At 40.7% G+C, this 21,111-nt stretch overlaps 1 protein-coding gene across 1 annotated transcript in view; it reads right to left on the reverse strand.

Moving 5' to 3' along the window:
• sez6b (seizure related 6 homolog b) overlaps nucleotides 1-21,111 on the reverse strand; it is a 172,991-nt gene that overhangs the window by 32,972 nt on the left and 118,908 nt on the right. The window contains exons 5-10 of the mRNA XM_056441222.1: nucleotides 17,312-17,497; nucleotides 14,768-14,936; nucleotides 13,648-13,814; nucleotides 9,941-10,135; nucleotides 8,802-8,940; nucleotides 2,216-2,412 (exon numbers count right to left, since the gene is read on the reverse strand). Of these exons, the coding sequence (XP_056297197.1) occupies nucleotides 2,216-2,412; nucleotides 8,802-8,940; nucleotides 9,941-10,135; nucleotides 13,648-13,814; nucleotides 14,768-14,936; nucleotides 17,312-17,497 (1,053 nt within the window). The remainder of the gene's footprint in view (nucleotides 1-2,215; nucleotides 2,413-8,801; nucleotides 8,941-9,940; nucleotides 10,136-13,647; nucleotides 13,815-14,767; nucleotides 14,937-17,311; nucleotides 17,498-21,111) is intronic.

The following is a 21,111-nucleotide window of genomic DNA, read 5'->3' on the forward strand; positions in this document are numbered from 1 at the left end:
TTACTAACTGTACATCTTCCCTGCAGTCTTTGAGCTTTATCGCCTCACAGGTTTCCATGGATCATGTCTGTATCAACCAGTGGCTGCTCCTGGAAAAATTCTCAGGGGGGGCAATTTTTTTGATAATGATTATAACCCTCCCAAAACCACAGAACGTCAGACAGCTGTCCATGTGTAGCTATGTCACAATGTCATCAAGTCATGTGACTCCAATAAGTGTTATGGCTGTGACTGAACATTGTCTGTGAGCTTGTAGTTAGTTCATAAGCACAGACAGACAGTCTGAGGCAGTCTGTGAGCTGTCTGCCAGTAATCCAGCTCCTGGTCTTTGATTTGGGTATTTTTTCAACTCCAATGAGGGGCAAATTTGGTATTCATGAACGTTTTGTCCTCTGAGATTCGTTCTAAACTCAGGCCGTTGGTGATTACATTCACATCAACTCTACAGACATCCTCAGATTTAAATAATTATAATAATAATAAATATGAGATCACAATTTGTGACTCCTGCATCTGTGCTTTTTCAAATAATAAAATAAATAAAATTGCAATCACTTTCAAGTAAACCAGATTGCTCTACCAGACAAGAAGAAAGCTCAATGTTGAGCTTTTGTTTTGAAGGACAACAGCAGAAAAGCCGAAGTCACGGAGGTAGGACCTGGCAAGTCGCCGAGAATCTCGGCAGTCGCGCATGCGCAGGCGTAACTTGTTAATGCCTTAACTTCAACATTTACACTAAGGTACAAGCATTTCAACATTTATTTATTCATTATTCATGACTTAGTTTTATGTCGGTGTACTTTGACCTTGTGTTAAATGTGAAGTTATCAATAAAGGTCTTTCTGCATTTCCCCTGTGCCTCACCTGTAGTCCTACGTTCCTCTTTCAGGGAGCACAGCTGAGAACACGGCTGTCAGAGAACCCGTTTTCAGGCGTTCATTAAAATCAGGCGGAGATCTTTTCTGACGTTGATCTTCCAGTCAGGAAGAAAACGTTTCAGAAGACACTTTATAACGTTTTCGATAATGAGGAACAATGTGTTTCTGATTTTATTTTCATTTTATTTTGGAGAGCGACAGGGAACGTCTCCGAGATCGACCGGTTGATCGCGATCGACGGGTTGGCGACCGCTGATCTAGGAGGTCCTAATTCTATTGTTACCAATTTGTCTTCATTGTTACGCCGAACGAAAGGAGTCTCTTTCAAAGAAAGAATTGAATTTCTGCTGTTGCACTGAGCACTGGCCATCTCGACTGAATATGCCTCTGTCGAAGCTGTATGATGTACTTATACGCTTTTACGTTGATTACTTATGACACGACCTGGAGGGGCGAGCCCTCCCGGAAGCCATAGAGAATGCATTGAGAGCTCTGTTTTGCGAAAAAAATGGATTTAACATGGGAGTCAATGAAAGAGGTCTGGGGCGATTTTCATTTCGCCCAAAGTCGCCCCAGAAGGGGCGGGGCCATTTGAAGCACGACTTTAGGCTGACTGAATGACTGTTACCTGATTCGACAATGACATACAGAGGCAGATCAGACGGTCTAGTGCAGGCACGTCTCTAGGATTTGGATACATCCGGGGCTTAGCCAGTGCGAGCGTTGTCGACGGGGGGGGGGGGGCTTAGCCCAGAAGAGTGAAGCAGCGAAATTTGTAGACATAGAAACACTCTCAGACAGCAGCTTGCTGTTACGTGCGCCTGCTGCCAGTCTGACTCCGCTGTTTTGGGTGAATGACGTCACGTGCGACCTGGAGGTGTTAACCACTTGTGTACCAAATCTTTTTTTTTTTTTGGTTGAAAACATTCGGGGCTAATGAAAAAACATCCGGGGCTTTAGCCCCGGATGTTTTTTAGCCTAGGGACGCCACTGGTCTAGTGGTAGAATGTTTTTTAATTTTTTAATTTTTTTTAATTTTTCCTAGGCAGTGCGTCGCCCCAATCGCCCTTATGGACAAGCCGCCCCTGGTATCAACACATTATCATTCCCAATTCATCAAATAACAACTTGGCCAGTGGCCCTAAGCTTCAAACTATGATGCTCTAGGTTCCCTTCTAGCAGTAGCAGGCACAGACGAGGGAGTCTAATCAGACGAACACATCAAAAATAATTGCACGTACAAACTATAGAAAAGCAAAATTCTCTGACACCTGCCCATGTTGATGTCTTATGTTTACATTCCACCAATGAGATTCATGAGGAGGGTTAAGACTTACCAAAGAAGTGGACTATGAAGCCATTTCCATAGCCGTAGACGTTGGTGGCAGGGTCCGACTGGAACTGGAGGGTGAGGTCTGCTGTGGAGGTGTATAGCTTAAATATGGACTTTGAACCTCCATACTGACCCAGTACTTTAGCTGTAAGGTCATCTCCGTCATAAAAGGTCAACAGATCATTCTTCCCAACATTCAACCTGAAACATCAGACACACACAAAATCATATCTCTTTAGTGTCCATCTCAACCAGCTTAAGTCATATTTTATTTGTTTTTATGTGCCACAAAAAAACAGTTGGATATATACATTTCTCTCTCTGTTCTCTCTGGCCCCAACTTTAAACTCTCAAATAGTCAAATACCACCAAGGTTCACACCTTACAAATTCTGACCTTTTTTTTCCCCCTGACAGATGTCTGACATAACATAATTTTATTAGTACACCTCACAGTCCGTCCTTGCATTTTTTAAATGACAGTAAAGAGGGCAACGACAACTCCAGGTCAAACCAAGGTTACTTATTACTGAGACGGACCGTTACATGGGTGGCTCTGGCTCAGAGGAAAGGCCAAATTATTAGATTGTCAGTTTCTTGGGAAAGACCCTGAACCCTGTTCCTTTGATGTGATACATGTTTGTAAAAGGGAATTAGTTATGGAAGACTGGAAAGGCATGACAAAAGATTTAGACAATAACAGAAATGGCTTAGCCAGAATAAAGAAGTGACATGCTCTTTGCCGTCGCTAATTAATCACCAGCGGCTCCTGAGAAAACTCTTTAGCAGGCTGAGATTGAGCTATTTATCACTCTGGGTATGCCAGATAATCAAAGGTTCAAGAGGCGTGGATTGAATGTACACATTGCAAAGCCTGACAAATGAGGACATGCTTATTTTTGACTTTGTAAAACTGTAGGAAATAACTGTGAGGTAATGAACAGACAAGATCTTGAGTGGTGAGTGTTTGTCTTTCCACTGGCAGAGCTATTAGTCCTCAGCTGTAGACGCACATTTAGCACGTGCACACACACACCCACACCACACACACACACACACACACACACACTAGCATTTGTATTCCTACTTGCACTTTCCATGGAATATGTAATTCTCAAACTCTAACTGTAAACCTCTCATCTGAACATGACCTGATCCAGTTGTAAACCAGGGCCATCATTTAATGTCTCTCAGGGAAAAGAATTGGTCTTAATTTGTGTTCTGAAATGTTGACTGACATGTATTTTGGTCATGCAGGATCTTTTCTCAGGTGGACCCAGCTGGTGTGAAATGATACATTAAACATTTATACACATACTTATACCAATGCATACCACATGCTAATTTTAACTCTGTTGTGATTATGTTATCTTTCCAAAATCAATCAGGAAAAATGTGTAAAAATATTTATAGTGACAGCAAAAAGGAAATCAAATTTGTTCCTTTTGGCAATATTGCCGCTGGCTGCAGATTGTTACAAAGTCATTTCAAAGTTCAAATAATTTCCTGTTACAGTTTTTCTCGATTGATTACACACAAAAACTGGAACTTATAACACAATGACCACAACCTGTAACTCATGTGCCAACTCCCTAAACCAATTCTGCTAAACTATAAGCACAATTATCTGCTTTAGACACATATTTCAATTGTTAACCACACTTTCTTCAAAACACTAAACACCATCCTCTCTACTTTACACACTTCATCAATGCCAAAACCTCCTTGTGTTCAGACAGAACACACTGCTATTCAATTGGCAAAACTTCCATTTCGATGGCTGTTGTGCAATTTGGAATCAAGGCTTTAGCAATATAAGGGCCACAGGTGACCTCCTGATTTGAAGAAGAATGGATAAAAACATGGAAGGTAGAGGAGACTAGAGGCAGAGGAGTAAGGGTAAGAGGACGAGGATGAGGATGAGGAGGAGGAGGAGGAAGAGGTGGAAGAGGAGGAGGAAGAGTTGGAAGAGGAGGAGGATGTTGATGAGGTCCTGTGGCCAAACAGGAACCGACGACAGGACGAAGACACATTTTTTTGGTCGTTTTTATTTACACTTTTCTTTCTTTTTTTGTTGACTGTTTTGGTCTATTTTCTATTGTTTATTCTGTGAAACAATTATAAAAAAGAAAGAAACATTTTTGTTGTATATTTGTGTGTTGTTTTATATTTTGAGTTAAAACATTATAAATTTACAATATTTTACAACAGGAGAAAGCGTACAGTACCACTGGACATGAAAAGGCATAATGCTCCTGATAAGGCCTTCATACTGGTGTTTTCCCATTTCATAGTAGTGTTTTCCATTGAGCACATCAGTGTTCAATCGATGCTTAGAATGTCTACTCATATAATGGGCTGTGTTTGTCATTTGAAAACAAAATCCACTTTTGAGGTGACATAACACTGTTTTGAAAGCAAAGTTGCATTTTGCAGGAGATATAAAGGGTTTTGCATTTTGTGTGAGTGGCTTTGGGATTTGTGTTTAGAGTTTTGAGAAAACGAGGCATGCTTTCAAAAAATTTGTTTAAGCAATCGAGAAAAACTGTAATACAAAATGTACTTTTCCTATAATATCAAACAGCCAAAGGTCAGTCTTACTTCGCCGGTCTTATATAGTTTTTTGTCTCTATCAAATTAATCACCTCAAGTCTGTCAGTTTTAATAGAGGGGATGTCAGAGTAACAACTGACTAAATATATTCCCACATCAAAATGCTTGATGCAGCCCTACAATCGATTTCATCTAAACAACTTAAACATATTGATGAACTTAAATCCTACTCAAAAACATAATGAGAGGTGAGACCTGGAAAGGTAGCTTCACCTTGATAAGGATTTTGTCCATCTGAAGATCTATAAAATCCTCACAAGCAAAGTCAAATGAGTGTGCTGTCTTCTAAACTCATTGCGTTGCAATGTTTATTTGATTGCAAACGCATATATCTTCTCCCCTGCTCAGAGAGCAGATTGAGAAGTATTGTCAGTTGGCTTCAAATTTGTTTTGATTAAGCTAAACAAGGCTTTGCAGTGCATCCGTAAAGAAAAATCAATCACAGCCTTTATTTCCTGACACTAATTTGATTTAGTTCAATTTGAAAAAACAGGGCTGAGTTTCGCCTTGCCCATGGGACCAGCTGCCAATACATTTAATGACTTCATGATCTTCTATCTCCATCTTTCCAAAAGTAATAAATAGAGAAGGATAATGGTTTTAACTAAATAGCATTAGACTTTAAATAACTCCCGGAGCCAGACCCAGGAGGGGAGCTCGCCGGCGAGCGTTTGGTTGCCAGGCATTCGCCTATGGGGCCCGGTCGGGCTCAGCCCGAAGAAATAACATGAAGCAGCTACCCTGTGGACCCACCACCTGCAGGGATAAGCATCGGGGTCGGATGCTATATAGACCGGGCGGCGGGCTGGGCAGGGGGCCTGGGCGAGCCAATCGCCGGTAGCATAGAATAGCTCTAGGGACGTGGGACGTCACCTCGCTAGCGGGCAAGGAGCCAGAGCTGGTGCTGGAGGTGGAGCAGTACCAGATAGATATAGTTGGGCTCACCTCCACGCACAGCACTGGCTCTGGAACCAAGCTCCTGGAGAAGGGTTGGACTCTGTTCTTTTCTGGAGTTGCCGAGGTGCCGGACGGGAGTGGGGACACTCACAAGCCCCCGGCTGAGCGCTGCTGTGTTGGATTTTCCCCGGAGAACGAGAGGGATGCCTCCCTGTGCCTAAGGGTTGTGGGGAGTAAGGCTCTGACTGTTGTTTGTGCTTGGGCACCAAACCGCAGTTCAGAGTATCCGGCCTTCTTGGAGTTGGTGGTAGGGGTCCTGGAGAGGGCACCGCCTGCCGACTCCATAGTTCTCCTGGGAGACTTTAACGCTCTCGTGGGCAATGACAGAGAAACCTGGCAGGGGGGATAGGGAGGAAGGGTTTGCCCGATCTGAACCCAAGCGAATGTTCTGTTATTGGACTTCTGTGCTAGCCATGGTTTGTCCATAACGAACACCATGTTCGAACATAAGGTGGCTTAGAAGTGTACCTGGTATCAGAAATCCTTAAATCTGCGGATGTATGCAGTGGCGGGCCATCCGGGCCTTCTAAGCCTTCTCTGAAGGCCTAAACATATTTACAAAGTTATAGCTATTTTATAATTTAAAAAAAAGAAAAACATTTTTATAATTTTTATTTTCTTATTACACTGTCTTCCTCTGTTTCTGTGCTTCGATCCGGCAGCGCTGCTTCCAGTCCAATTAATTTTAACGGGAGCTTTTATCCAATCAGATTTCACCCCCACAGAAGAACAGCTCATCTCAGGCCTTCTGACAGGCCAAGAAAAGTATAGCCTGCTTGAAGTACATGGGGATCTTATCGTTGATTGACATAATCTTCAACCAATCATATCTTTAGTTTGACATACTGGGTGTATTTTTTTAATGTCTTCTGGCCTTCTGGAAGCTCATGAAAGTACGTCAGATTAACATGCGCTGTGATTGGTTAGTGGGCCCGCATTCAGTTCAGCTGAGAGGAGAAGGAGATAGATTAGCAGGGATCAAGAAATCAAGAGGTCACCACAGTTTTGTTTTTTTGCTTTTAACTTTTAATGGCGGAAGGAGGAGAAATGGAGTTGGTGGCAGATTTAATCTCGAAGCCTTTCCCAAGGAGGGCGTTTCAAGAAAAGAAGGACATAATAACCAAAGGCCGCCCGACCCCACAGCTAGTTAGATTGAGCTTGCAATTTTCAGCCTTGAAACAGATTAAGACTTATTCCAGAAACGCAACTGGGGAGGCTCAACTTCCATCACTGGCGTCCATGGCCATCGAGAAAGAGCTGCTAGTGGACTTAAAGCTCAACGACAAACCGCGTAATTGAGTTGTTTGTTGCCAAAGAGAGGAGGATGGACTTTAACTTTAAGTGAACGGGAGTTGGTGAGTGATCCTCTTGTTGTGTTCTTCAGTAGCGTTGTGTTCATTTGTCTTTGTCATTTTTTTATACGGTTCTTTCTGATGCTATTGAGTGTGAGGCATTTTAGTGCCACAGTTCTGTCTGATTGTTTTGTTATATATAAATGTGACTGGTTATTGTAAATGTGTTGTTATCATTGTGTTTATTACGGTGGTGTGGACTACAAGCATTGTCCGTTAATGACGCAGCATCCCGTCAGGCGCGTATTTATGTATCTGCAACTCTGCAGTTATGTATTTGTAGGTGTTGCGCTTCATGTAAAATTTTATTTCACTTGTTGCAGTGTTATGTAAATACAAGGTGTTTACACAAAACCAATAATAACTTGTAGCTGTGGCGTCCATAATGAGGTTATTATTGTAACTGAGGGTTTTATGTTACTTAATAACACAAGAAACACAGCAACTTTATTTCCTTCACCTCAAACCACTCACTTCTCTCCACAACTCCTCTCTTTCCGTCTCCTGCTTCACATAAAAAGCCCCGCACCGGGACACTGGTGAACTAAGATCTTACATTAGGTTGTTCCGCTGTAGTAAGACGGCATTGAAGTCCTAGGTAGAAAATGCATGGCCCGCCACTGGGTTATAATAAATATAATTCAATTAAATGGATTTATTTTATAATATTAGAGCAATTTGCTCATATATATATTTACATTTATATAAATGTATGTACAATATTTGTATGCTCGAATACACGGTAATGAAATGCAACTATATGCCCTGGAGTAGTTACAATTATAGAGTGTTACAGTACAACCGTCCCTTTGAGGTCAGCCATGATGCTGATGTGGCCCACAGTGAAAATGAGTTTGACACCCCAGATGTAGACTAATGTAATGGTAAGATATAGTAATGTCATGTTATGTGAAAATATAGCTAAGGTGATGAGGAGTGTATTGGCAGAGTGATTTAGGGTAGCAGGAACATAAGGGGTAGATCAGCCTGTTGTCGTAAAACTAATGGCTTTTCACAATGGGGTGTTAGGGAAAGTAGATACAAGTTCTCAGGGTCTTGATCAAGATAAGGAGCTGACCTTTCAGGATGTAGGAGAGAGAACTTATTTTTTGAAGTAGTCATAGAATTCAGAATCAACACTTTTGTTGTTTGACTTGGGCTAAGAGGTGTAACCTCATGTTGTATAAGTAATGCTGTGACTGTGGCTTCGTTGAATCTTGTGTCACAGAGTTCCCTGAGAGCTGTGACGGAACTTTCCTCCTTGCAAGAAATAAAACAGGTGAAGGCAATTTTGATTCAGAAACTTCATTCTGCCAAGCAAACCCTCCCTGATATAATTAGTTTTCTCTGCCGTATCTAATTAACCTTTGTCTGTGTGGCACTTTACGCATCTCATTCACAAGCTCTTTTATTAGCAGCGTGTTGTGTTTTTAATACGTGTTATCAGTCATGGTGAGGTAATTCTTTGTAATCTTCAAACTGTTTCTGCGCTGCTGTTAGAAGTCAAGAGCTGGTATACAGAGCACAGGAGATGATGATGTGGGTTTGGTTAGGATTCTTATTCGAGGACGCCAAGGAAGGTGTTTGTACTAGCGTGGAACATATGCATATCAAAGGGTACAAGGTGAGGAGGCGGATCAAACTGCACATGCGGAAGGCAGATACCTACACTTGAATGTCCACCATGATCCTCTTGTCCTCCTCAACGTGGATCCCCCAGATACAGTCCTGGCCTTGATCGTAGGCTTCAGGCCAGTTAGGAGACAGCACCACTCCAGCTGAGTCTGTGATCTCGCCGCTACACACAGCTGGAACATATGCAAATACACAACTATGGACATTAAGACAATGATTAGGTTTATTTAATAAGCACAATTTCTAAGTTCAATGCCAAAACAATACATTTTCAATACTTCACTACTTCAGTTTTGATCTTTTATTTATTAAAAGGACATATTCTTGATTGTCAAAATACACACAAGCAGCAGCCAGAAAATAGATGTGCTGAAATATAATTGAAAGTAAGAAATAACGAGTAGGAAACTTGAGTTCATCCAGCTATAAAATGGTTTACAGGGAATGCTAAACCCAATGCCCCGGGTCGATGAACTGGACCGACTAAGCACTGTGCGTTTCTTTACGACCCGGGATTTTACAAAGGGCTACTGGCAGATTCCTCTGTCGCCAGAGGCTAAGGAAAAACGGCCTTCTCCACTCCACTTGGTTTATACCAATTCACCACACAGGCGGGGCTCACGACCAACCCAGGGAAGTATGCAGTTGGACGGAGGGAGTTACTGTATCTGCCCACTGCCGGTTGTGACATTCTAATAGAAAACAAGGCAATCAGGCAACGTAGCTGACGTTGCATGCACCAAACTCAATTAGGACACGGTCAATAGATATATAAAGAGTAGTTTTTATGGAGGAAATATTTGAATGTCATTTTTGGTCAATTTTGACAGCCCTAGTGTGAACAATGTTATACTAAAACTGAGAAGAATGAACATTTTCTTATTTAGCTAAATATTGGTTGTTGCCATTGTTTTACAATACAGAAATGTATTGTATGTGTGTTGACTGACTAACTAACATGGCACCATGAGTTGTTCCTGGATCTCATTTCATTAAATCCTACTGGCATTTTGTGTGTTTACAGACAAACACCCATCGAAGGTAAAATCATGTAGGCTTATTGCCTAAAATAGAATGATGATGTAAATTATTAAAAACTGGATTGTATTCAAATACATGCCATTTTTAATCATTAGATGTGTCACTTTATTTCAACAATACAGATATACAGACCTCTGCAAGCAGGCTCGGTCTCGTTCCAGTGTGGATTCTTTAGGTCCAGGCATTCAATAGTGACAGATCCCTGTTCCAGGGTATAGCCATGGTCACAGGCAAACTCCACCACAGCTCCCACTGCCCAAGTGTTGTCGCTACTAGTCAGGTTACCATACTTCACAAAGGGTTCATAGCAGTGGCCTGCTGCAAAGGCTGTTGGTACAAAGACAGTGATTAGGACTGACATTATACCATCATGTTATTACTTTATTTAAGAACGGTGGTAATGTCAACACATGCAGAGGATGCAGATGTTGTCAAACAGTGGATTTATGTTTGGCTTCTAATCCAACCATGAAGTTACTAAAGTGGACATAAAGAATTTTCCTGTATTACACCAGGTGTTTGGATCAGCTGATGTTCTCACGTATTAGGTGTAATTAAGATGGATACTGAATGTTTGTAATACTTGTGAAATTGATTTTTGGTTCTGGAGATAACGATGTCAATGACATTGGTCACCCCTTTGACTGAAATTAGGCCTGCCGATATTCTCAGACCATGACTATTTCCCTGAGACTGATGTTCCCACCAGCATGTACATATTATGTATTATATCTGACTGTTGGTGACAGGTCCTGTATTTTTAGAATCATCCATTAAATAATGTTCAACTTTCTATTTATCCCAGTGGAATCAGCATAAACATTACAAAAGATTGAGGTGCAAGGCGGAAATAAGTTATATCAAAAAGCATTTGATAACTGTAGGTGAAATAGCTCCAATTATCATTTACAAAACGTTTGGTATGAATTGGATCAAGCGTGTAGGACAAATGCGCAATTGTGTATTTTTAACCAAATTCAAAATGGCTGAGAATCTAAGTAGGCGGAGGTTAGGGTTCTGAGAGGCTTTTTTTTAGAGCAGGTGGAGATTGACATGTTTGAAAAAATTCAAGTCAATCGGACATTCTGGGTGAGGGGTGTCGACAGTCCAACTGCGAGGGGGCACTAGAAAGCCATTTAAAAAAAACAATTTGACATCTATATCAGATGGCTATTTTCACCAAGCCTGACAAGCTTGTCAAATTTGGTGAATTTTGGACCCCAAATCTGCGCACAATGTTCCCCTAAGAATAACAATAGGGTCCTCTCATACTGACTACGTCAGTCGCTCGGACATGTACATATTATTGATCCCACAGTGGGGAAATTCTTCTCTGCATTTAATTACCCCCCCCCCCCCACCTTTATTTATTAAGGATCAGTGGGCTGCAGTGAAGCGCCAAGGGAGCAGAAGAAGAATAATCTGTTTATCAGGGTAGGAATCGTCTGTGGTAGAGGTGGAACCATCACATTTGTCAAGAGACTGTCTGAAAAGCATTATGATTTGTTAATGCCCATAATGAAGTCTATTTCACTCTTTGGGCATAATCCTAATTGTCGCAGTGAAGCAGAGGCCTAAACAGATTATGCTGATCTTATTTCAAAGTAGTCCTTGTGGACCAGAAGAGAAAGGCTGTTGATTTGATGGTGAGTGCTGAGACAAATGTGAGGGCAAAAAATAAGTGAAGCTTAGTGATTTCTCACCCTAACCATCAGATGAAACTAGCTGTAAAATCTATAATATTTATTCTAATGTATAACGTTAAGCTGGCATAAAGTGCAACTGGATATTGTGTAACCAAAGGACTGCCTTTGATTCTTTTATTCCCATGCCTAGGGAGGCACAATGTATGAAGCAGCTAAAGATTTACTGGGTGGAATATACTGAGAGCCTCCATTAAGTGGCTACAAAATGAACAGATACAAAAGACAAAATTAGGTACTTTCACACGGTTATTGATGTGTTTAAATGCATTCAAGAATATGTTTATTGCAAAAGCTGCAATTAAGTTAGATATTATGGTAAAATGTCCTCTAGAGCAGAGGTGTCAAACTAATTTTCACCGTGGGCCACATCAGAATCATGGCTGAATCTATGACAACCAACGCTGCACTACTAGTCAGTGTCTTGAGGAGCAGCTTTTATCCACAAACTCAAAATAAATTAAACAAAAAGATTAAAGTATACAACATTAACTTTTCTTCCTATTATCTTATTAGTAGGTAAATACTGAAAAACATGAAGCAACACTTACTTCAACTTTAGTGTACCTCTGACATAGACCTGAGTCTGGAGGAATTCATAATGGGAGAACTGCGGGTGTTTTTTAATATAAAGTCAATGCACAGACGCGTATGTGATAAAAAATTCAGTAAGTGCGAATTTTTCCACGCCCAGCAGAAATGACGTGATGCTGTTTCAAGCCATCACATACATTTGACACATAAAATGACATGGCTGGCCTTGTGTTTGAATGCACTTGTTTAAGTCCATTGAGGAGCTGGAGCCAATCCCAGAGAGGAAGGGTACACCTTGGAGCTATTTAGAGTCAACAATTAAACAAACTTTCAAGTCTTTAGACTGTAGTGGGAAGCTGGAGAACCCGGATGAAACCCACTCGGGTTGCCATGCAATTTACAATAGACATTCATGGTCCTGAGTGAATGAAACCTCAGATTTTTCTTCTGAAACCACTGTGTATTACATGAATTGTTGCGAAAATTACTTCAAACATTACTGTTCCCCTGAGGCTGATGTTTCCACCAGCATGGACATGACCTTGGAACAGCAGACACGATTTTTTGTGGTAAAACCAGCCCTGTCTCATAGAAAATGACACCCCCCCCCCACTAAACTGAATTCTAAAATATATATTGAAGGACACTTTCTCTCCCAGATTATCGTCACAATGTAAATACGTGGTTAAGAAAGAAAGAAATGTATCAACTTTTATTCATCCCTGTGAGGAAATTCTTCTCTGCATTTGACCCTGAGGAGCAGTGGGTTGCAGTGAAGCACCAAGGGAGCAATTGGGGGTTCAGTGTCTTGCTCAAGGTCACAGAGCGAGGATCGAACCGGGTACCTACAGGACAACCACTCTCCCCATGAGCTAGAGCCGACCCCAAATATTGTAAATTGAAACAAAAGAAAACAAATATGGTACAAAGGTACTTGGTTACTGATAGGCCACACAAATGATTGGTTATTCGTAGTAAACATTACATTTTAGCCTCAAATAAGGTTTTATTCTTCTGTTATTTAAGTTACGGATGTACATTTAAAAAGGTCATCTTGACTTTTGGCCCTAAATCAGAACAGTGTTCTCCAGGGGGAAATACCTTATAGAAAGCTGTGTGTTTGGAGATTTGCACTGTTTTGACTCAGTCCATCCAACAGATTTCCCTTGATTACTTGAATTGATGCATCTTTTGACCTCCATTCACCAGTCACCTTGTACATTATAGTCTGAATGTGTACAGATTGTAAAGCCTTTTGAAGCAAATTTGGGATTGTGAGCTATACAAAATAAATGGAATTGAATGGAATTATTCTGTTGAAGGTCTTTGTTCATTATGTCTTTAAATCAATCAATCACAGAGAAGCAGGCCAACGTTTCTCATTGATGTTTATCTGTTCTGGGACTAATACAAATAGTGAGCTTACATCCTCTTACGTACAGGCCTTTGTGTGTTTTTATTATGAATGCTTTCTGATGGGGTTTACTGCCATGTTTTCTCCATGTTTCTCACATTTTTTATATGAAGCCCACATGACACTAGCATGACAAATGCCATGGCAACACATGCTATACTTGGATTATCCATTGCTCTGGTGCTTACCTTGGTACCTGATGGCAATGCCAGTGGATGTGCCTGTAGCGTCTGTAGTCAGTTCGGTGAAGAGATGCCTGGATGTGCTAAGTAGACCTTCATTGGGAAGATACTCCACCTCATATGAGTCATACAGGGCAGCTGCATCTATGCTGTTACCATTTTTGATCAGCAACCTAAAAGAATGAAGAACACAAAATAATTTGGCTAGGCTCCTCCTGCAGATGTAATCAGTACCTGGGCTACCTTGGTGTCATATTATGCTAATTTTGTATTTGGGGTTTCTTCTGGAACATGTTAACATGCTTTATTGTTTAAAAACACTTAATTTTCCCAGGGTTAGGGTTTCATATGTGTGAATGTATTTCCCCTATGTCTCTTTCAGCCCCCACTACCGCAAAGGTCTACTGCTCTGATTGGTCACCATTTCCGATGCCCAGCATTATCCCTGTCGCCAGAGTATTTTATAGCACCAAGACCTGCTTTATAATTGTGCATCTTTGTTTGTTTCTATGTTTAGAAAATTGTATATTTGTAAAATTATATAATCTCTGTGCAGTCTGTATATAGGCAAAGTGAAATAACTGCACTTTTTCCATTTGATAGTTTGTTAGATAAGGGAAATACTTTCCAAAAAAACTTCAATGGGAAACAATTTTTTAAGAATAAAGAAGACAGAACTTTACAGGATTTTAAAATAAAAAACTACAGCTACAGGCTGTATTTTTGTTCAACTTGATCTGTGTATCCTTGATGTCTAATAAATGTGTTGAACACACATTTCCTTCCTGATGAAACATTCTGGAACATTTTAAACCCTGCGTTGTTAATATCCTTGATTCTAAGTTTTCATATTTCTTCTCATGAGTGGATATGTGATAGTTCCATGTGCAAGCTTGTGCAAAGGTCATGAACAGACAGCTCTATAGCACTACTTATGTTCAAAATATTTACAGCGTCACTTTGTATCGTATTTGTAATTGTTTTCATTGGCTCTTTCATAACTGACAAAATACAAATGTTTTTGTTGCCAGGCGACAACTACAGACTACCTGAGGATAAAGAAAATACAGTTTTACCATTTACAATATGCAACCATCCTCGTAAAAATGCTAAAGGTCTTGCTTACCGATCATCATCCTCAGCCAGCGCCACCTTCTCAAAGTGGACATGTATTCTGTGGCCCTGAGGGGCCTCCAGCTGCCAGTGGCAGGTCAGGTTGTTGCTGTAGTTGCTGGGAAAACCAGGAGAGACGATGCGGCCAACTGTGATGTTCCTGATCAAACCACCACAAGCAGCTGAGAGAGGAAAATGGGGGATTGTGAAGATAAAATTCAAAACTGCTTCTGTTTAATGTCAACTTCAAATTCATAAGGTGGTCCTGAGAGCATCAACAGATAACCTTATTTCACCAAATTAAACTTTGGTTTCAGTCAAGACAAACAGGAATAACAGCCCAGAAGGGACATGAATGCTGTTCTTTTTTCATGATTGCACAAGAAAGCTCTTTCCATATGAGCTGTAAATTAAGTGTTGAAAGGTTGTTTGATCAAAGAAAATTACAAGAAAACTATACGCATGGACCAATAAAGGCTGAAATTCCCGATAATGTACATAATGTAGAGCAGTGATGTCATACTTTCTGCTGCTCCTACTTTCTTTTTTGACAACAGTATTGTTCCGACTTAATCATTCACTTCTACCCTTCTGTCTCTCTAAAAACCCTGATGGCCTTTCATCCTTTCAAACTAATGTCATCGTTTGTGCAAGAAGTGTTGTTTTGTTGACAGTAACTTACTTTGCAGCACATAAACAATGTGATCAAGTAGCACCAAGAGCATGATAACAGTATTTGTCTTTCAAAATATGAAACTCTGACAATGTTGTTGTGGAAATAAGGAAATTAATGCTATAATGAATGGTTGTCTGATGGATCGTGGAGGTCTCCATCGTGGAATATGCCTACTACGAGCTATTCATACACTCTGTCATATTCATTGAATATATTTTAACTCTAAATCTGTCATTCTGTACACATGACATCTATTGCACCTGTCCATCCTGGAGAGGGATCCTCCTCTGTTGCTCTCCTGAAGGTTTCTTCCCTTTTTTCCCCGTAAAAGGGTTACTTGGGAGTTGTTCCTGATACGATGTGAGGTTTTGGGACAGGGATGTCTATGTGTACAGATTGTAAAGCACTCTGAGACAAATTAGTAATTTGTGAAAATGGGCTCTACAAATAAACTGAATTGAATTGAATGGAATTGTTTTGGATCACATTGGAAGCTAAAAGCGTTAACCTCAAGACTAGCTATTTAGGAGCTGTATTCCCGAGCATGCAGCCATGTCTCGTCTTTGGCATTCTGCTGGTAATACTCGTTGACTTCCTGCCTCACAGAATGTTTTGTTTGTATGCCACCTGGCATAGAATACTGCAACTGAAGCCAGCTCGATCGTAAAACAAAGATGAAAATGTGAAAGCTTGGTGGAAGATCCGAGTAATTTTATACTCTGAAGTCTTCATGCGCACTGAGCGACAGTTCTCTCTATACATCCATTAGAAGGACCTGCTCCCTATGTAGATACAAAGGGCTAATTCAAAGCTTACGAAAACACAACCATTCTTAGATTTAATACATTTTAATTCAACACTAATGAAAAAAATATATATTATATTCCAGTTCTGCCATGGATCCTTCCAAAATCCGACACACTGCTCCTTTAAAAACTTTCTCAGAATAAAAAAATAGAAGTAATGATCCTGTTACTCAGAAACCATAGACCTCAACAGCTTTCACTCAAACTGTGTTCCACTACCAAGTCCCGATGAAAACTGTTGCCAGTGTGGCTGAATTCCATTGCAGATAGGTGCATGGTTATGTTATTTGGATGTATCAAACATTTGAATCGACCAAATACTTATACTGTAATTAGTCACAAAGTGGATCAGATTCCTCACTTTTTCACAACCTTTGATTTTAAATTCAAGAGCTGTTTGTTGGGAACCAAGAAATTAGGTGAGAAAGATAACACCGTCAGAGATACAATCAGATATAAACACTCACAGAGAATCCATCTCCAGCGAGAGGAAGATGTGTGTTTTGTGTCCCAGCTGTTTAGGTCAAGGTTACTCATGCAGACAAAGCTTAATTAAAGCAGAGCAGACAGAATATAACCATTGGCATCTTGCCCAGCCTTCAGTAATCACACCTCGATACATCTGCTTTATGCTCTGGCACACACAGACACACACACACACACACACACACACACACACACACACACACACACACACACACACACACACACACACACACACACACACATGCAAGCACCAATCAATATGCCAGAGATACAGACGTACAGCCACAACAACTTTATTATTAAATAATAATTGCATTCATCCATTGATCCTCTGTTAGGGACGGGACTATCACAGGGCTGACACATATAGACAGACACACGTTCATGCTCACAGAGTCATCAATTGAGTTGCATGTCTTCGAACTGGAGGAGAAGGACAGAGAACCTGTAGAACACAAACTCCCGTCGCTTTCTTGCTGTGAGGCGATAGTGCCAATTACTATACCACCGTGAAATAATGTCTGATAGGAAACTGAAGAAATGCAGTATGCGCTGTGATTGTCTTTCCTTCTGGTTCTGATTGCCTCACCTCGGCAGTGTGGTTCCTTGCCACGCCAATAGGGGGTGCTAGCATTGCGGCAGGTCAGCACACTGGAGCCTTGCAGCTGGTAGCCGGTCAAGCAGGAGAAGAAGGCCTCACCTCCAGAGTGGAGACTGCTCACTGATACGTCACCATAGTGAGGCCTCTGGGGGAAGACACAGCTCAACACAAAGGCTGCAGAGACACAGACAGATGAAGAAATGAGACAGAGCGATTTAAGATTGAAACGGAGAAAGAGAATGAGACACAAAGGGAGAAGGAATTAAGCTGTGAAAGAAAGTGACATTTCAGCAAGAGCTGAGGTTTGGTTTCACAAGTTGAAAAGAGCAAGCAGCTCGGGTGTCACAGCAAAAAGATTTTCCTGCAAAGTTCCATACATACAGCTTCAATTGAGCTTCAAGTATATAATGTTCTTGATTAGGCTATTAATGGTTTTGGTTAGGGGTTGTGTTACGATTCTTTTGAGGCAGGAGTAACTGAACCCAGGGCAATACAAATCGAAAGAAAAACACTGCAACCTCTGACGTTTTTGATAAAATCATGTGTACAGCTGAAAGGAAACTGTATCCTGGATGTTTATCAATGTGTCTGGGCATTGAAAGTGTACCGACCTGACTCAAGAGATTCACCCAAACTCCAAGCGTGAAAGTAGGAGGGCAAAAAGTTCAATTTAAAGAAGCAAAGCCCCTGTCCAGATGGGCCCAGAATCATTTCTGAGTCTCAGAAAATAGCCAAAGAAATGGAAGAATAAAGCGGTATATAATTCCTGGTCAGGAAAACTCACTGCTCTGATTAACTTAAACACAAATACTGTTTTCATTCAATAATTAACTTAAATTCCTTTGGTGATCAGGTGTTTAGCTATTCTCAGCTCAACAAACACTCCATAAACCAGTATTGTTTCATTCCTGGAAGTTCAACGGGAATTGAAAAACCTGCTGTCTGAAAAGATGAGTATATGAGAAGAGTATTTGTAAGGTATTATATATTTACCTGAACACATACAAACTCCAGATTATCTACTTCATTGTGACTGTATGTGGAATGATCCGTTTTGTTGTATAGTGGACTGTCTTCCCTTTCTGTTTCAAATATTGCTAAATTGTCACATTTTTCTAAGGTCTCTCTCCATGCACTTTTTACCATTGGAAAGAAAAACTGAAATCTCAAATGTGGAACTACCAAAGGAATTTGACATGAATACACAAGTACAATTAGAAATAGAGGAATATCTGGTTACTGGTTATTGAATTCAGCCACATTCTTTTATTAAGGATCTAGCAGCTAATTCTTTAACTAACAAACTCTGCAATACGCATTCTAATACTGTATTCATAGGCCCTTTTTGTAATTGTGAAAGAAACCCCACAGGCCCTGACTTTCCGAACTGCCACATTAACATTTTATTTGAATTACGATGTCTGCTTAAAGAGAGGTAAATAAAACAATAAATATCCAAGGAAAATATACAGCAACACTACCACAGTGACATTTAGTGTATTAGTGTCCCCTTGTGGCTACCACCTGCTGGTAGGTAGCATTTACACCCACCCGTGCGTGCGCACACACACACACACACACACACACACACACACACACACACACACACACACACACACACACACACACACACACACACACACACACACACACACACACACACACACACACACACACACACACACACACACACACACACACACACACACACACACACACACACACACTTACAAAGACCTGTCACATCACTGCCAATCTGTGGGGATCGTGTGCAAGCTGGCTCCCAGGTGACTAGTTTAACGAGGCCTTTTTTATTGCCACAGATTTGTCTCCCTTTAGGCTCCTGGCATTAAGCCAAACATATTAATAATATATTTTTGCTAAAGACTCTGATCCATCTCACTGTAATTGTCCTAGTTTTATTGTGATCCCTTGGATGGCTTGGCAGTGGTGCTACTATTGATTCTGTCTGTTGGGGACAGTGCTGTGCCTCAGGCGAAAAAATATGTAGGGGGATTAAATCGGCCAATAAATGACAACCTACGACCTCAGTCATCTCCATAACTCTGTTAGAGCGGAGGGATGTTGGCCAGCTCTATAGTGTCTCAAAGAGATAAGAAGAGAAGTTGGTCGTCAATGTATATCTTATTAGAGCAACATCCCAGAGTAGTGCAGCCATAGCAGCCGCTGCTGGATCTGTGTCCTATCACTCCCTGAGCCAGTCATTATCATGGTCAGCTGCAGCTATTAATATCTAGGCCAACCAAAAATTACGAAGCTCATAGGCTCACTGGAGGCTAGAATAGATTTTAAACAAACATCATGGTCTCATTGTGGCATCATAACACTGGTGCTAAAAGGGAGCTTTCACTGAGACAAATTGCCTTGCAGCAGTAAAATGGCCACTGAATGCTACATCACTTTGTTTTGTCTTTTGGTTGCAATGAAATGCTATTGATAATCACTGCTTTAATCTTTCTCTTTGTCATACAAGAGGGTACAAGTTGACCAACATTGCTTATCATAGTTTGGGTTGTAGATTTGTAATAGTTTTATTTTGACTTACACAAATGTATATCAAGAATGTCTATGTTTACATTACAATACATAAGGATATGATAATTAATACGAGATATTATGAAGAATATTATATGAAGTTTATTAATATCATAAGAGGATTGAGGTATGAAGGGAATGTGTTGATCATAGAGGACATAGCCAAAAGGGAGGCTGCGTGTAGAGAAGTCGTAAAAATAACTTCTGTTCCCAGGAGGAACTATTTGTTAGTTCATAGAAAGTAGAGAAGCTATCGGGAGTAGCGGAACTATTTCTGAGTAGAACTGTTTACTTCAGGGAAGGACTCGCCGCTGTGAAGCGATTATCCATTAGTATGCAGTGTTATTGACGGTTATTTGCATGTTACCAGAAAAACTAACCAATGGAGAGATCATAAGCCCACCGTCCAAGAGTACTTAAAACCCACGAAAACCTTTGTTCAAGACGATACTGTTCTTCCACAGGAATGCTATAGACAGTAACTATCAGCAAGGAGATTGATTTTAGCCTGTGGACCCACATACATGTGGCGTCCCTTTATGAGAACCACATATGGTGTTGATCATCTTTGTTATTAAATATATTTTTTTAGAAATCATTGGATTCTGGACTTTCTCCTCGACCAAGGTTAATTGGACTTAACGGGGTCTTCAAAAAAGATGAGTAGCAAAGTAGTAGCCTAGTCGTCAAAGTCGTCAAACTGTGTCAAATAGTTGTTGTTGTTACTCTATGATTCCTTCTGTACACATCAATCTATCTAGACATCTATTGCACCTGCCCATCCGGGGAGAGGATCCTCCTCTGTTGCTCTCCTCAAGGTTTCTTCCCTTTTTTCCCTGTGAAAGGGTTTTTCTTGGGAGTTTTTCCTAATCCGATGTGAGGTCCTGGTACAGGGATGTCTATGTGTACAGATTGTTAAGGCCTCTGAGGCAAATTTGTAATTTGTGATAATGGGCTTTACAAAATAAACTGAATTGAATTGAATTGAAAATGGGCCTCATGCAGCAACCTTCTTCAGCAACATTTCCCCTAAAGAGAAAAAAATAAGAGAAGTGAACTAAGTAGCCGTGGCTCAGGAGGTAGAGCAGATGGTCCACTAATGGGATAATCAATGATCAATCCCTGGTTCCTATGGCCAAAATTGCTCTTCAGAGCTGTGCCATAGGTGTGACAGTGTGTATGTATATTTGATTAGATCTTGATCAGCATGCAGCACTTTGCATGGCAGCCAC

Source organism: Pseudoliparis swirei, chromosome 20 (assembly GCF_029220125.1).
Source record: "Pseudoliparis swirei isolate HS2019 ecotype Mariana Trench chromosome 20, NWPU_hadal_v1, whole genome shotgun sequence".
Taxonomy (NCBI): domain Eukaryota; kingdom Metazoa; phylum Chordata; class Actinopteri; order Perciformes; family Liparidae; genus Pseudoliparis; species Pseudoliparis swirei.